Source organism: Podarcis gaigeae (genome assembly GCF_964106915.1).
Source record: "Podarcis gaigeae genome assembly, chromosome: 3".
Classification (NCBI taxonomy): domain Eukaryota; kingdom Metazoa; phylum Chordata; class Lepidosauria; order Squamata; family Lacertidae; genus Podarcis; species Podarcis gaigeae.
In genome coordinates, this window is record NC_139680.1 from 16,291,979 (window position 1) to 16,309,888 (window position 17,910).

At 41.9% G+C, this 17,910-nt stretch overlaps 1 protein-coding gene and 1 long non-coding RNA gene across 5 annotated transcripts in view; one reads left to right on the plus strand and one right to left on the minus strand.

Moving 5' to 3' along the window:
* MACROD2 (mono-ADP ribosylhydrolase 2) overlaps positions 1 to 17,910 on the plus strand; it is a 981,328-nt gene that overhangs the window by 564,826 nt on the left and 398,592 nt on the right. For all 4 annotated transcript variants that reach the window (XM_083730558.1, XM_083730560.1, XM_083730559.1 and 1 more), the window contains exon 7: positions 10,218 to 10,248. In XM_083730558.1, the coding sequence (XP_083586684.1) occupies positions 10,218 to 10,248 (31 nt within the window). The remainder of the gene's footprint in view (positions 1 to 10,217; positions 10,249 to 17,910) is intronic.
* Positions 1 to 17,910, minus strand: part of LOC310840809 — a 603,259-nt gene that overhangs the window by 507,602 nt on the left and 77,747 nt on the right. The window lies entirely within an intron of this gene.

A 17,910-nucleotide genomic window follows, 5' to 3' on the forward strand; every position in this document is an offset into this window, starting at 1 on the left:
GTCTCTCCATGGTTTTAAGTTTGGTAATAAGTTGCAATACAGCAACTTCTCTTTCCAGTCTATTTCTGAATTTTTTTTTTTGTAATAAGACAATAAAGAAAATAACAGAACACCACTAGTAATCACCCTCTCACTATATATAAGAGTCTGGTGACTTCTGTTTCATTGTATCTGAAGAGGTGTGCATGCACACGAAAGTTCGTACCAATAACTAACTTACTTGGTCTCTAAGGTGCTACTGGAAGGATTTTTTTTTATTTTTTTTGACTATGGCAGACCCCAGAGTCGGTCATGACTGGACCTAATGGTCCTAATGGACCCTTCTTGTTGTTGTTGTTTAGTTGCTTAGTCGTGTCCAACTCTTCGTGACCCCATGGACCAGAGCACGTCAGGCACTCCTGTCTTCCACTGCCTCCCGCAGTATGGTCAAACTCCTGCTGGTAGCTTCGAGAACACTATCCAACCATCTCGTCCTCTGTTGTTCCCTTGTCCTTGTGCCCTCCATCTTTCCCAACATCAGGATCTTTTCCAGGGAGTCTTCTCTTCTCATGAGGTGGCCAGAGTATTGGAGCCTCAGCTTCAGGTTCTGTCCTTCCAGTGAGCACTCAGGGTTGATTTCCTTAAGAATGGATAGGTATGATCTTCTTGCAGTCCATGGGACTCTCAAGAGTCCCTTTACCTTCACCTTTATGGCAGACCAACACGACTACCTATCTGTAACTAAACAAATCTAGCCACTTGATTGTGTTTCAGTTGTTTTAGAATCACCAGCTCAGATAGAGTTGATGAAACTGTCTTATACTGCGTCAAATGATTGGTAAGTACATATAGTTGTGAACTGGCTGTTTTGAAAGGCAGGAGCTGCCCAACTTCTCAGACAGTGATCTTTCTCAACTCTGATACTTTTAACTGGAATTTCCTGGAGACTGAACATGGAGCCTTGTGTATTCAAAGCATATGCTCAGTCACTAAGCCATAGGCCCTCCCTAGAATGGAGTTTATGCATAGCTACTAGCCATCATTTGTATGTGACATGAAAATATTTGCTTTATTTATCATTGAGTACTGGTCTTTGTAGCAGCAGTGGCATTTTAAGTCTGTTCAGATTGTACTAGTCACTTTCATAGTTTCTAGTCAAGGTATTCTCTCATAGGCTGATTCAAGATGAGGGAAAGGGTATATAAAGGGTGTGTACAACTACAATTACTCATTTATTTTCCTTGGAAAGAGCAGTTCTCCAGAAGAAGAAAAATCCAGAGTTGTCAATTGTGCTTTCCACCAGCCCTAAACTAAATTAAACATAAATTTTGAGAGCAAAACTATTGCATGTTGTCTGGTGATTGACACTTCTAACATCTTTTGAGACAAGGATCATTTAACGCCTGATGATAGGTGTTAGCCATTTTTTCATTGAGACTGAATTTTTACTCAGACTGAATCTATTATTATGCACAGGAAAGAGCTAAAAATGTGGGTGTTCTGGAGACTTAAGACTTATGCATAAGCTAGATATTGCACTGTGTCAACATCCGCTGTGTGAATTCCACATTATTGCCCTGCCAATAATTTTAGCCTGGCATCTAGACTAAATTGCTTCCCTAGGAGAAGAAGGAAATTGGGTCTACATGCTTTCTTAGCCCTGGGTCTCCCATGAGCAGTGAATAACAGCTGTGTCATATTTTGCAAAATTATATAAGCCGGTTTTATGCTGTAATCATCTCTCTATGAGGGAGTGAGCTAAGAGCCCCAAGTTAATTTGAGATATGGCCAGTGATAATGTCCTTCCTGGTGTTCAAAAATAGCTTGAAATTTAGGCAGCTTTTAATACCTCCAGTCAGAAGTATTATTCAGATGTGTGGCAGAAAAAGAAAGCAAGATTATTGTGGTATGGCCGCAAGGTAGGTTAAGAAGTAGTTAAAAGCTACCCTTCTATAAAAGACAATCTGGGGGTAGTAGAAAGACAAAGAGAGGAACTGAAATAGAATAGCACAGCAAATGGAGAAGGCATGCCTTGAAGAATAAACACCATAGGTTTTAGTGTCCCAAAGGATCTTCAGGATCTTCTACTCTGACCTTTGAGGACATGGGTCACTACATTTTCTCCAGTTGTTACTTAGTTTTTGAAATTCCAACTCTCTGCATAAAGCGGGGCATTACTTAAAAACCTGTCCTGTGAACATTTGTCAAGCTATGTCTTTTTTCTCTAAGAGAGAAGTTCTAGAAAAATGTCTCCGATTAAGAAAAGGCCTGGCATATGTGTGTGCTTTTCTTTCTTTCTTTCTTTCTTTCTTTCTTTCTTTCTTTCTTTCTTTCTTTCTTTCTTTCTTTCCATGTTGATGTCACAGTGTATCCACTGAAAGTACTAAAAGCAAAGTTGTCCTACATCACAGGAACAAGGAAAAAACCCCTGGATCAAGTTAGCAGCCTCCTCTTTTATTTCCAAGTGCTTATTTTGCTCAGAAATCAGGGATGTTGTTGGAAGATGTGCTTGTTCCAATCTATGGTGATCTATACTTGTGTCGATCTGTGCTTGTGATTATGCAGGGTTCTAAATTGCCTGGGGTGCCCCCATGAATGCAGTAGAAGTTTACTCTTCAAGTTGTGGGGTGCTATAAAGTCAGCAGGTGACATGCTGCAGACATGGGTCTTGCCAGAATTCTTATACATAGGGTTGCCATCATGCAAATATACTGAGTGCTCAAATAGACTATTGTGTTCTCACTTCGCCTACAAATTGCATGTGCGCTGGTAAGCTAGCCTGTCCAAGCTGTAGACTCAGTTTTCGTCAGGATTCACATTTTTACTTCACTTGTCATGTGGTGTCTCTAGGGCAGGCATTTTGTGGTAGTCAGGCCCAGCTTACTGCTGGAGCACTGGGGTGGCTAGCATCCCTCAAGTTCTACAATGGTCTTCCCTTTTGGCAGGAATTGTTGACCACCCACCCTAACTTCCAGGTCCATTCAGATGCTTCTGGCAGCCTGGGATTTGGAGTGTATTTCAGGGAGAGCTGGTGCTCCTGGCGATGGCCTGGTCTCTGGAAGCAGGAAGGGATCACATGTGATCTAACCTTCCTAGAATTCTTCCCTATCCTGGTGGCTGTCCACATCTGGATGGAAGAATCCCATAACCTTCTTAGAGGTTTCTGGTAGTGCTCTGTTTGGTTTTTACTAAGATGGCTGGCATAGCTAGGGCCTTGGGGCTTATCTAGTATGTTCTACTAGTATCATTCCTTGATCCCAGCTGAATCTTTTCCTGGAACGTTGGAGGAGTTTTTTGGGAAGCACACTGCAGTGAGTGGTGAGGAGGCTAATGAGAACTCCACACACCTGTCCCAAGAGGTCTATGGGGATGTATTCCCATCTTCAAATGGGAAAGTGTTTCTTAAATTCTTGTCCTCTGTGCACACTTTGCAGCAGTAAGCTGGTTCACAGACCCTTCTCTGTATGGTTAAAGTAACCTGCATCGGAATCTGAAGCAGAATATTTGTGGTTTACTGAAACTGGCTGTACCCTGTGAGTTTGCAGCTTCATTACAGGAGTGGCTGACAGAACAATTGGTTTGCGGGGTCTCCAGTGATTACTTGTGTTCAGTGTTGTCAACTGAAACCAGCTATACAGATGAACCCTCCTAGACTAAAAGCCATGGAGCATGTGAAACGTTTTGAAACAAGCAAATTAATTTGACAAGTCTTTGCCCTGCTATAGGAGCAGGTCAAAGAAGGGGAGAGTGAGCCCTACACACAGTCAGTTCTGCATTACAGGTATATTCACCTTGTGGCAGAAGCACAGGAGAATGGTAAGAGCCAAACCAGATATGACATTAATTGCATGAAGCTAAAGTGGCTACCTTTAAAAGTTTAAATAGTAGTTGTGGGGATCTGATTAGCACTGGGACGCATGGGAAGGGAATTTAATCTTTCCACCACAACACTGAGGCTGCTTTTGACCACAGGAGGAAAGCTTCCATTTGCATCAGTGTTGAGCTTCTATCCTGGGATGTGGGATTTACGTTGAGTCCACAGCATGGGAGAAAAGGCTTGAATGTACTTGTATGCTATGGTCTCTAAGTCCAGTAATTTCATTCGAGCAAATAACATTTCATCTTCTGGTAAAACTTTTACAAGTGCCACAACATTGTTTTTCCCCACTTTTGTGAGGCCTTATTCCTTTACCATGGCAGCACTTGCGCTGTGGAACTTTCTGCCTATAGACAGTAGGCAGGCAGCTTCCCTGGACTGTTTGAGATGAATGCTGAAACCTTTTTGAAAACACATGATTTGGTTACACCTGTTTTGAAATTTGCTTTAATTCATGTGACAACAAATTGGACTTGCGAGTTGCCACGGTGCTCTCCTAGAACATTTTCTGCATGTTGGGGAGGGTGCCCATTTGTTAGCATGTGTGTACGCTTGTGGGAATGTCCATCACATCACTGGGAAACTGCTAAACCTACCTATAGGTTTAGATTTAGAACTGAAATATGAAGAATTGCTGGGTTACTTACTGGAGCATCATAGCCTGTAACTGGAAGGGTTTTTTTACAGGCTGACATTAGATCTGTAGTATCAGAGAGTATGGCAGGTTGTGCATTTTTGGGGGAGGGAAATGACATAAAAGTTGAGGGCTGCCTATGGGTAGAAAAAGGACAAATTTGAATCAGTTTGGTTCCTGTTTATTAACTTTGCTAATGTAGTAGAACAAGGTTGCTCGCTGCTGACAGCATACGCTTGCCCTTGGACATACTGCCTGGTTTTCACTACTCTCTTATATCTTTCTGCCCCCTAAAATGAAGGAAAACAGAAATGGCCTGATACTGCCTTAGCAGTACTGCTGTCCTGAACTTTGAGACCATGGATTTTCACTTCTCTAGGCACCTACTTTTCCTTTACTGACAACCTAACAAAATTGTCTGTATGCCTATGTACACAGATATGTTTATGTGTGAACTGGGGCAGGAGATAGGTCTCTCTCTCTTGTTCGTTTTTGGTACTGTTTTTGATGTATGATTTTTTAAAAAAAATCAATAGAAGTAAAATTTCAGTTAGATATATGAAGTATGATGCACTGTTGTCATATATGTAAAGAGGGGGGAGGATGTAAAGATTGGAGTTAATGATCAGTGGAATTCAGAAGTATAGCCTGTAACAATTCATTTAGAAGATAAATGTATGCAAAATGACACTTCACAGCAAAAGTAATTGGTGAGTGAATGATCATTTTGGCATTGCGGAGTTAATTAGCACATGGAGTAGAACCGAACACTAGTGTCTCTATTTAGTCCCAAATGACTAGAACTGAACTTTTAAGTTCAGCAGTTTCAAGCTAGAGTTTGTCTTTCCAGTTCCATTTTTCCCAGGCTGGCTATCTTAAGATCAATAACTGGATAACTCAGTAGGTTGAAATAGTCTGCTATTGATTTCTAAGTATTGCCATTTCTGATGTCAGATTCATGCACATTTATTCCTTTGCAAGAAGAAATTCTGTGTAGAATGCGGGAGGGAATTGCTGGCCAGATCACATTGGGAGATGAGCAGGTGATGGACTATCGGCTTTGTGGCCAGCATTATTAGTGTAATGGTGTTGCTAGAGTAGAGGTGGGAATAGAGCTGTCATTGGAATTTGTGTCTGATTTCTGTGTTTGTGTCTCTGTTGCCTGTCTGTGAGAGGGAAGGCTTATTGCCCAGATGGGCTGTAGATCTTTGATGATATGTTGGGGGGTGGCTTTAGCTGGAAAATGTATAGATGGCAATGAGTGCTGTTGTGTCCCTTCTAAGTTTGTCCTGTATTATATGATTCCTGGGGATGCATCAGGCCTTGGTAGTTTGCTTTTTCACTTCATTGGATGGGTATTGTAGTCTAAGAAAAACCTGATGCAAATTGTTCAGCTGTGAGCCTATATTTCTGACATCATAGAGTTGGATTGGACCACAAGGATAATCTAGTCCAACTTTTTCCCAATGTGGGATTTGAACCCACAACTCTGAGATTAAGAGTCTCGTGCTCTACTGACTGCACTAACCAGAGGCTCTGATCCAGACTTCCGGCACCACTTAGGGATGCTCCTGACAATGGAATGTATGTGTGTGGGAGGGAGACTTTGCTGATTCTCCCTCTTCCTGCTGCAGTTTCTGCCCCACTAGTCTGCTCCAGAGTGTTAGGGTCCTTCCACAACAGTGGCATAAGGAAGTCCATAGGGGAAGGAGGGACCCCTTCCCTCTTCTGCCAGCACAATCTGGCCAACAGACCAGAAGCCTTCCGAGAACGGAAGGAGCATTTCTACTTGCAGAGGCTTAGTTTGGCTCCAACCCACTGTGTGCTAGCTGCTTATGAGCCATTCTCCTAGCAATGCAAGGCTAGGCGAGGGGAGTGTGTTAGATTTTAGGCCTCTGAAGCATAGCTGTCAACCTTCCCTTTTTTGCGGGAAATCCCCTTATTCCAGCGCCGTTTCCCGCTGCTATCCCAGATTGTTAGATATCCCGTAGACTGTCCCCAGCACAGGTGAGGCTGCTGATCCCTTATTTTCAAATCTGAAAGTTGACAGCTATGCTCTGAAGAGACATTGCAGCATGGGGATAAAGGCACCGTTGAACCAAACTACACATTACATTAACCACATGTGTGGTGGAGGAGATAACTGTCCCCCTATGCCTCAGTCTCAACAACCCTGTTTTTTTTTTGTCTTGGAAAGACAGCTGGTATTGATGCTATAACAACAATCAACAACCCGAAATCTATACAGTGCTAATGCAGAGGCACAGTTAAAACATTTCCTTTGGCCTTTTGCTTTCTCCTCTCCTCTTTTTTCCCTTCTGCCCCACCAATTCTGGCTCTCTCTGAAACCTGGCACCAATACAATTCTCAATGCCAGTGTGCAGGGCTATTTCCCTGTTAACAGCTTTTCCCCCATCCAGTTCTCTAAGCCTGTTTGTTCAAATGATATTTGCTCTATGACTTCTTGATAGGTCTTTTGTTGTTGCATTGTTTTTCTTCTCGATGTTGGCAGCCACCTCGGCTGGAGAGCTGAAGCAATTCAATATTTTTTAAAAAAATTTAAGTGAAAAATAAATAAATAAGCCTCTCAATTCTCTGCATATTTTACTACCATTCTTTGACACCCAGTGATATTTGAAATGGAAACATCAGCTTGTGTATGTGGGGTTTTTTTGTGTGTTTTGCTTTTTAAAAAAAGAAAAATCCAATGAAGTCAATTCAGCAACTGCTTTGATGTATTTCATAATATTCAACTTAAATGTAACTTCTGGCACTTCAAGCCGATTGCCCTGTCCTCCAGAGCAACTGAACCATTTTTCTCCATTTCCTATAATGACAGCCTTTTACTTTTTAGAAAATTGTTACCATATTGTCTCTTAATTTGTTTTCTAGGAATAAGAATACCTTGTTCCTTCAACTTTCTCTCACTGTCATGCTTCCTGTACTGTATTCACCATTGCAATTGCACTGTGTTCGTTTCCTGTTGTTCTGAAAATATAGCGCCCAATAGAATCTGAAATTCCACAGTTTTTGTAAAGAGGTTCAAACAAAATATTACTTGCCTTCAGATCGTTGAACTTCAATCTTTATAGCTCTAATCTTTTTCTGTGCAAAGAATTCCTTTATCTGATACTTTGTTTTACTGCCTCTAGACTATTTCTTTTTTGAGAAATATGAATATGCTGTGCTGCAAGGAGTTTGCTATATGTATCTTTCAGTTGTGCCCTCTGTAGTTTTGTACTTTCCACTTCTTACGCCCAAATAATTTATATTATATAGTGTTGATCAGTGGCAGACACAGAGTAGATCCCTCCAGAAATCTGCTTCGTGATATGTCATATTTTTTTGCCATTTTGTTAACAAATGGAATCTGTGACAAAACATTGCAATGTGGAGTGCTCCTTTTCATAATGCCAGCCAGCCATGTCTTCATCCGAGATATTCCATTAATTTCCACTCCACTTTCCCCAGTTTTCTCTTTCCTCCCACCATCAGTCATGTACTCCATGGCAACCGAAAATGCTCAGTCTCCTTAGTTTTTTAATGGTTTTTTTTTGTATCATTCTTCCAAACTCAGGGTTTCCTGCATGCCTCCATCTGGTGTATAGCTGGTGTCATAAGAACACACACTTGGAGAATGAGTGTGTCATGAATATTAAGGACCGTTGCTCTCAGTGAAACCTCTTTTATTCTACTGTTTGAGTTGGTAGGCATCTGTCTGTCTTGGGAGACGACCTTTGGGGGATGAGGTCAAGCTGTTGGAAGGTCACAGCGCCTGCTGTGGCTGTAGAAACTGATACAGGAGAGACATGTTTTGCTGAAGTATAGTTAATGCAGCTGGAGGGGATTTGGGTTTGGGGGAGAAAAGTGAGACTCAATTTGCAAAAACAAAGATGATTGCTGTGCTAATGCATACTTAAGGTATCCATTAGCACAACATTTTATGTTTATGCGTTTGCAGCAACGTCAGATGTAAAAAGTCGTTCAGAGTCCTGCCTTGTCCAATCTAGAGTTTTGCTGGTGAGATAGGAGCAAAGGTTTGGCCTAATGTGGAAGACCTGCAGATACCTACCAGGCAGTTTGGATTATGAGAATAATGCTATAAGTCAAATGCAGCTCTGTACCATGTGCTTCTAAAGGGTCCTGAAAATCCTTTCGTGGCTATGTTTTGTCAGTAAAATGTTGCACAGTCATACCTTGGTCTTCAAACAGCTTAGTTCTCAAACGTTTTGGCTCCTGAACACCGCAAACACGGAAGTGAGTGTTCCGGTTTGCGAACTATTTTTGGAAGCCTAACGTCCGACGGGGCTTCTATGGCTTGCGATTGGCTGCAGGAGCTTCCTGTAGCCAACCAGAAGCTGCGCTTTGGTTTCTGAACATTTTGGAAGTCAAATGGACTTCCGGAACAGACTTCCAAGGTATGATTGTAGTGCTTTTACAAACAATCCAGAGGCATTAAGAAGTTGTGCCAGGGACATTTAAAGACTCCAGCTCCTCAATGCCTTTAAAAAAACAAACTCAGGAGCTTAAACAGAACAATGTTGCTGCAGTTCCCATAGATTCCAGCACTGGGAGTTTAGCATAGGATTGGGAACTTTTTGGCCTCTCTTATTGCATGGAAGAGCCTAGTGTGCATGGTTTCCCATTTTCGAGCTCCCTTCCACCCAATGTTTGAAGGTCTGGAGGAGGAGTTGATCACACTATGGATGATGCCAGCATGCATTCCAACCCCCCAACAAGTTATATGACTGCTGTATTAGGAGAAGGAAGAGCAGAGTACAAACTCCTCAGCTTCTCTTATGAGAATTTCCCAATAAACATTTTCCGAAGTCAAGATAGATATCTGCTTTGTTACCTATTAAATGTATTATCTATTAAATGTCAGGGGACGTGGGTGGCGCTGTGAGTAAAACCACAGTGCCTAGGTCAGCGGTTCGAATCCCCGCGGCGGGGTGAGCTCCCGTCTTTCGGTCCCAGCTCCTGCCCACCTAGCAGTTCTAAAGCACCCTTAAGTACAAGTAGATAAATAGGTACCGCTTTATAGCAGGAAGGTAAACGGCGTTTCCATCTGCTGCGCTGGTGCTGGCTCGCCAGAACGGCTTCGTCACGCTGGCCACATGACCCGGAAGTGTCTCCGGACAGCGCTGGCCCCCGGCCTCTTAAGTGAGATGAGCGCACAACCCTAGAGTCGGACACGGCTGGCCCGTACGGGCAGGGGTACCTTTACCTTTACCTTTAAATGTATTGCCCTATCAAAGAAAGAGAGTACTTTGTTCTTTGTTCTGAACAAATCTATGCTGCCTTCAGGTGGTCATCCCAGTTTCCTCTAGATGCTTGCAGATTGATCACATTGTAATTGTTCTAATAGCGTCTACATTATGTAAGTCGCTTTTATTGTTGTGGCTGTTGTTTTTTAAAAAAATCCCTGGGTCCTCCCTCTTTTCACTTTGACAAGGCACTATATGTTTAGCTTTCTCCAAAGTGCTGCAGGACCTTATCTGTTCTCCATTGTTCACAAAGAAAATTGTGAGCAGCTTTCTGATCTCCTCAACTAGTTCTCTTAGCACTCTGGAGGGCATTTCATCAGGCCCTGACAACTTAGAGGTAGGGATTTCTTTACACGAAGCAGTTTGTGGTTTCCTCATTCTAAATGATTCTGTGTAATAAGTGATTCTGAGGCAAAAATAAAATAAAATTCTAATTTACATCTTGGTTTTTGTCTTGCAGGCGTTCCCGTGTATTTCTACAGGAATTTATGGTATGTAAAACCCATTATAAAGTTTCTATTCAAGCTATATTTCTTCATGACAAATAGTCGACTTTGGTTTTAACAAGGGTGTTTTGTTTTGTTTTTGGCTTTGCTGGAGCATGTTCTAGTAGATGTTGCATGGGCTTTACATATTCAGTATTATTAACAATTTGTTCTACAATGCCTAGTGGGCTGTGTTGTGCTATCAAATTACAGGCTATGGCCCAAGGACCCAACAGAGAATTGATCTGGGTTTGCAAACAGCTACGCAGCTTAATATTACATGAATAAGAGAGTTTGATTGGCTTCCATAGAAATGCCATTCCCACGGTGGGTGCAGGGCTGAAGATAACAGATGCTGCAGGGTTCTGTGTAAATGATGTATTGGAAGTAGTGCTATAGTATTGTGGGAATAGAGCCTTGTGTGGTACTGTGGGCCATGACTCGTGTTTTGCATACAATTCCTTGTCTCTCCACCTCATAGGATAACAGACAGCAGGGCTAGGAAAGACCTCTGCTTGAGACCTTAGAGAGCCACTGCCAGTCAGAGTAGGCAGTTGAGGCATCATGTGTTCATATTGGGCCAATCACTGCCTCTCAGACTAACCTACCTCACACGGTTGTTGTGGAGATTAAATGAGAAAGGTGAGAACCATGTTCACCAACTTGATCTCCTTGGAGAAATGCAGCAAACAAACAAACAAACAAATGTTTTCTCAGGATGTAGACAAGATGGAGACAGTAGCCATGTTTCCGCAACACACAATGAGAATTTGTGAATGCTATACAACACTAACTTAAGTGCTAAATGCAGGGTTTATGGTAGGGGTTTTTTGGTGTGTGGTTTTGTTTGTATTGAACCCTACTGGAATCTAGTACGTATGCCAATAAAAGTTTGAGAATCTATGAGAATCTAAACAAATAAATATTGGAATTCTTAGACCATAGACTGGCAGAAATTGTTATGTTTCCACAAGCTGGGTGCTGGGTGCTTTGGAAGAGTGAATATTGACCAGTCAGAATTGGCAAGGGGTAAAAGCTTGTGTCAGGTATACACAGTGCTTTTTTTCTGTGGGGGAGGGGAACACAGGAGTATGTATATATACCCCTAAACATTTTGTGAATCTAAGTTTGGCCTCACTGAGGGGCAGTATTTCAATATGAGTAGGTAAAATGAGAGTACCCCTAAACAACTTTTTAGAAAAAAAAGCACTGGGTATTCATGTGATAAACAATGAAATGAAAGTGTTGTAGTTGGTATGAATTTCCACAGACACATAGTGCCTTATATTCAGAGGGAGTTTTGATGGTGAGCTACACATGAATTCAAGCATTTCTCAGTTGAATTAATTAAATATTTTCTCTTCTAGTATCAAACCTGAGTTTCTTTCTCCTCTTTTTGCTTCTGATCATATCTGTATTGCCTGAATACAACTGCGGTTTGCAGACATAACTGATTTTTTAATCTTCCAATCTAGATCCTGATAAGATTATTTATAATTGGAGGTGGCTAATGATATAAAACACAGCGGTGTTTTCTATCATGATCCATATTTTTGTCATTATCATAGGAAAGCAGGACAGCCATGATTCATGGAGTCGGTTGTGAAGTGAAATGCAAAGAAAACTGCAGGTTGTTTTTGTGAGAGCCAAATTTAACAGAAAATAAAATGTGTCAGAAATGAAGTATATTTTCTGGGTGATCATAGATGTGGTTTAATGCTATTCTGAGATGCATCAACAGAAGTCTAGTATCCTGATCAAGAGAAGTAATAGTACTGCTTTGTTCTGCCTTGGTCAGACCTCAACTGGAGTATGGTGTCCAGTTCTGGGCTGGCATCACAGTTTAAGAAGGCTATTGACAAGCTAGAATGTGTGCAGTGGAGAGTGACCAAGATAATCAAGGGTAGGACCCAAAACAATGGATTCAAGTTGTAAGAAAGGAGATTCCAACTAAACATCAGGGAGAACTTTCTGACAGTAAGAGTTGATCAACAACAGAACAGGCTCCCTCAGAAAGTGGTAGACTCTCCTTCCTTGGAGGTTTTTAAGGAGAGATTGGATCTGTCGTGGATGCTTTACCTGAGATTCTTGCATTGTACAGTTAAATTTCCCTTGGGGTCCCTTTCATCTCGAAAATTCTATTATTCTATGCAGATTCAGATCTGATTGCCTTTTTCATAGCCTGTCCACCTGTAACGAGCACTATCTGGCAGTTTGCCTTAGAATAGCTAGGAATTATCTGAGATCATCTGCAGAGAAATTGAGTCACTCCCAATGGCTTGGAAGATGTGTGTGCATATCTCCATCTCTCCTCCTGTCCCCCACCGGTCCCCAGCTCCAACGCATCTCTTTCCTTGTGTTGGAATACAAAGCACAAGGAAGAAGAGTAAGGATTGTCCCCTCTAGCCTTGTTCCTGGCCTCCATGTGTTTACTAGACCTTGTGAACTAACTGTAGTGTATTCACAGTGTACACACACAGGCTGTGTTCACACATCTTGGTAAACAAAACTATGCCTTATCAGGACTACGTGGATAGTAGTCTTTGCTCCTCCCTGGTCCTTTTAGCTCAGTATAGTATGACAGCTAAACCAAGGTTTGGCTTAGGGTGTCATCCAAATCCGGGATTGTGGTTAAACTGCCTCCCCCTTATCTATTGTCTGTAGCCAAGAACAAACTTGCACAATTGGAACATGTGTACAGATAGAGGCAACATGCACACAGTTTGTGCAGTCACGGGGTCTGTTCATAAAGGTCATGATGGATGCCAATTTGCATAAAGAACAGTACTGTATGGTGTCTATATGAGAAACCAGTTCAAAGAGTTTCTATGGAATAGTCATTACAAAATGATTAAAATATTGACTGTTTTTTTTTTTTTTAGTTCTTAGTAAATAGAGCAGCAGCTGCTTGGAGTCCATTAGGATATTCAAAGTATTTCAGCAATCTAATTAGCTACTCTGTCTAAGAATTTGTCATATACATTATTTAACAGAGATCTTATTTTAAATGGCATGCTACCCATGTTCAAACTGTTCCTTCAGTCCATTTCTCTCTGGAATACATTCTACATGCTTAGAAATTATTACCAGGGTGTCCATTGATTAACACTCAGCCATCTAAAATTAGCATTAATAGGATATATTTAGCAGACATACTGACTCCAGAAGGAGGATTAAAGGTATTAAGCTCAGTGCCTTGATGGGCACTGCCCTCTTGTTCTTGCTGTCTTGTATTATGAAATGTACATGTGCTGTAAATTTGTGATGTCCACTCAACAAATAGATCTATTGTTTCAACGTAATTTGAGACTAAATCTCAAAATCCACAGTACTGTACTACATTTTATCTTTTCTACTTTGTGTAACGGTTCTGGTTAATGTTGCACCAATATTTTATATATATATATATCCTCCTGGGAGGTGGAAATATTCATGAAGAAACGTTACTTTCTGCATGTACAGTTTTATTTAAAAAAAAAACTTTTTAAAGTATAGGAAGGAATTAAATGCCATGCTAAGGCATTCATTCTATCTGGATAACCATTTCAGTTTGCCAGATGGATTACTCCGAGCTTCTGCTTAAGCATGTTTTTCTGGGGGTTCTGCCCACCCCTGAGCCAATTTTTGGGGGTGTGGAAGAGGAGGGGAAGAAAGCTGCATTGTGCAAGCGTAAGTCCTTGCACAGGCTTCTTCGTCAACCCATCAGGGATCACATAGTGACCATTATCGCACCACATAGCCAATCAGATGTTGCTGTGTGAGGATGTTACTGAGGCCAGGCCAATGACACCTCTTGTTAAACTCTTTGAGCCACCTAGGCCTCACATGACAGTGCATATCTTGTACTCTTGGATCCAGTATCAATTCAGCAGGGAAGACTAGTCACCATCCGTCCAAACCTCACCAGGTTGTGGTCCATCCATGACAACAGGGTTATTGGACCCTGCCCCCACTACTTGACCACTACCAATGTAAAGGTAAAGGGACCCCTGACCATTAGGTCCAGTCATGACCCCCTCTGGGGTTGCGGCACTCATCTCGCTTTATTGGCCGAGGGAGCCGGCATTTGTCCGCAGACAGCTTCCAGGTCATGTGGCCAGCATGACTAAGCAGCTTCTGGTGAACCAGAGCAGTGCACTGAAACGCCGTTTACCTTCCCGCTGCAACGGTACCTATTTATCTACTTGCACTTTGACGTGCTTTCGAACTGCTAGGTTGGCAGGAGCAGGGACCGAGCAACGGGAGCTCACCCCGTTGCGGGGATTCAAACCGCCGACCTTCTGATCTGCAAGTCCTAGGCTCTGTGGTTTAACCCACAGCGCCACCTGCGTCAAATACCATGTTAAGTATGCACTGGGCCCACAATGTACAGTCTCATGGTTGTCAATGTGGCCATGATGTCTTGAGACAAACCACATAAGGAGGCCTTAGTGTGTTGGTTGAAGTTGTTTGGGGGCACTCCTACACCACTGCCAAAACTACCTCCACCAGTTCAGACAGGGAGTTTGTTGGGCAGTGGGGCCATTGTTACGTCTCTCTGGTCGAACTCTAACTCTCGGCTCCAATGGAGGATTGCTGCAGCACTTTTTAATGTTAATATACAAAGACAGACAAAACAAGGCATCTTTATTTTCCTTCTCTTCCTGTTCTAAAACTGGAAGAACCAGTGTGTCATCACGCTCGGTTATTTTGCTATCAGTATGCTAGATAGGAAAGCTGCTATTTCACTGGATGAGTGCAACCAAAGAATGAGACTCCACATGGCTCTCTCTAATGAATGGCTGATACTGTTCCCTAGCCAGGAACCAGATTGAGATGGTGCACTGTAGCTGCTTCTTCAACCTCCACGTCCATGGGTTTTGCTTGCGCTAATGACAGGGCATTTCAACCCTGGAAGTGGATTCTGACTTTATCTCTTCAGCACCTGTTTAATGTACTGTCTGCTATTGACTACTGTGAACCTTTCCCCCTTTCTTTTGTCTGGAGATGTAACATCCAAGAAAGCTAATGTATCAGCAGCAAATGAAATTCAGTGACAAGAACGAAATGTGGCTTTTGCCACTCTTGAGTGAATTAATTTTGAAAGCCGGTATAGTCAATGGATAAACAATGAATGGAGGGTCTGGATTCAAGTCCGACCTTTCACCCCATCTCACAGCATGGGAATCAATAGCCCCACAGGTTTGTGATGAGGGAGGAAGCATTCAAAATGGTAAAGTATCTTACTGATCAAAAGGGTTTGATACAATATGGGACTAGAAGATGGGACTTTTTTAAAAAAAAGAAAAGAAAGAAATTCAAAGAATCCGAAGAAATTGCTTTTAAGATTATTTTTGGTGGAAAAACTCCCACAAATGTGCATTTTCTTGTTAAGTGGGATGCTTTTGTGTGCTCTTCGTTTAACTCCTCACAATTTTTTTATAGTCTCCTTTCTATGTGCTTTCATTTCAGATTGTCCACAAAAGAATTTCAGGATGTTCACTCTTCATTGTATTAATGAAGAAGGAAAATCATATGAGGAAGGCTAGGAATAATAATAATAATAATAATAATAATAATAATAATAATAATAATTATTTATTATTTATACCCTGCCCATCTGGCTGGGCTTCCCCAGCCACTCTGGGTGGCTTCCAAAAAAAATTAAAGAAATCAAGGAGATGGCTATGATTTATTTATTTTTTTTTAAAAAAAACACCTTTCTACAGCACTGGCTTAGCTAGTTTTTCATATTCAGTGACGTCTGGTGTGAAATAACATTACAATATCCTGTGTCCTAAGAGTATTGCCTGCTGTTTTGAACAATTTGAATTATTTCTAACTTAGGGCAGCTCCTCTTTGTATACTTTTTATTCCAGTACAGATACAATATACACAACAGATAACAGCCAGGGAGCCAAAGTAAGTTACTATCTTTCCACTCTCTTTCCTCAGCAGGTGAGGATAAATGAGAGAGAAAGAGATTGTGCATCACTCCCTGAGCCCTTTGCCTAGGATGGAAAATAAATACTGAATAAACAGACGGCTTTCCTTACTTTCCATTTGAAACAGTTACCTAGTGTTTAAAACATATTGTTCAAAAGAAGTGAAATATTTATTTCATAATTAACAATTCCCCGATCAAAAGACGAGTTTGAGAAACAATTTCCTTAACTAAAACCTTGGTTAACTACTACAGTTAATAACATTTCTGGCCCTCTCCAAAACCAATAACGTTTTCCAATTCACATGAAATCCAGTGTGAAATCGGTCTTCGTTGTTTCATTTAGTTGATATTATCCTCCTCGATCTTGTAAAGCCAGTTCGCAGTGCTGCTTCCTCATCAGGATCCTAATACATTGGATCCTCAGTCCACAGGCTGATTAACGAGGTAGTGAAGTAGCATTCAATACCCTTTATCAACTCAGCTAAACCTTAGGTTTGGAAGTGGACAGTTTCTTTATGGGTGGTACTGGTGACAGGCACACCAAAGTCCCCTTGTTCACTATAATGGGGTGAACTGAAAGATTAGGCTGTCAGGCCAGCCAGAGACCTCATTTTTCTTCCATGCTGCATACGTTGCCCCTTACTGCAGCCAGCATTTGATTGCGATTAATTTGTCAGGGTTGGTTGTACAAAGGAAATGAAGAAATGGATTGCCAATTACAGTTAGTCTGCTTGCGGAGTGCCCCTCAAACCAGTGCCATTCCACAACAGTGACAGCTTAGAAATAAACTGCATTTGCTTTCATTGAGCCAAACCCCAGTCCTCAGTGTATTTCAAAGAAGCAGAAAAGGTGACTAAGGTGACCTTTTCTCTCTTTGCTCTCTTAACAACTCCAGTGGATAGTTGACATACATTGCCCATCTTATAAGCAGGCATACAAATAAAGGTTTTTTTTTTGTTATCCAGCTGGTAAAAATGCACTTAAATTTCAGCTGGAAACAGAACAAAATTCTGAAGGCACCAACCCAGTCTTGCCCCAGTTGTCTTCTCCAGCAACTGGGAAACACTGGCCTGTGAGTGCTCCAATTGGAGAACAGCCTTTACCCAAGGTGTCATGGGCTTTGAAGACCCTCAAACTCAGGACGAAAGGGAGAAGCGTGCTAAGAGAAAGAAACACTTGGCAAACCCTCAGCGTGATCAACTCCCGCCCGGAAACCCATGTCCCCATTGTGGAAGGACGTGTGGATCCAGAATTGGCCTCCACAGCCACTTACGGACCCACTGTTAAAACCTTGTTTATGGAAGACAATTTTACTTGGCTGTGAGTGATCGCCAAAGAAGAAAGAAGACAGTAAATCTGCAGAAAGTGAACATCCACAGAAGTGAAAATGGTTGTTCAGTCTGGAGCTTGCCAGCCATTACCCAGATGAGAGCACCCCCAGATGCACTGCAGGGTTGCAGTTTGTGAAACACTGTCAGGAAGCCTATTCCAGAGACAAGCCCATTAACTATTCAGGTCTGCACCCAACTTTGTACATCAGAGATGAGGAATCTCACATGCGGGGGCCACATGCAGCCCTCTAGGCATCTCTACTTGGCCATTGGGACTGTGTCCAGCCACACTTCTTCCTCCGCCCTGATATACACTCTCCTTGAGTGTTTTTGCCTGGCTGTAATGTGCTATTGAGCTCTGCTCATGCTTCTTGCTTGCCTGGCTGGAGGATAAAAAGGGTTGAGTGAGGT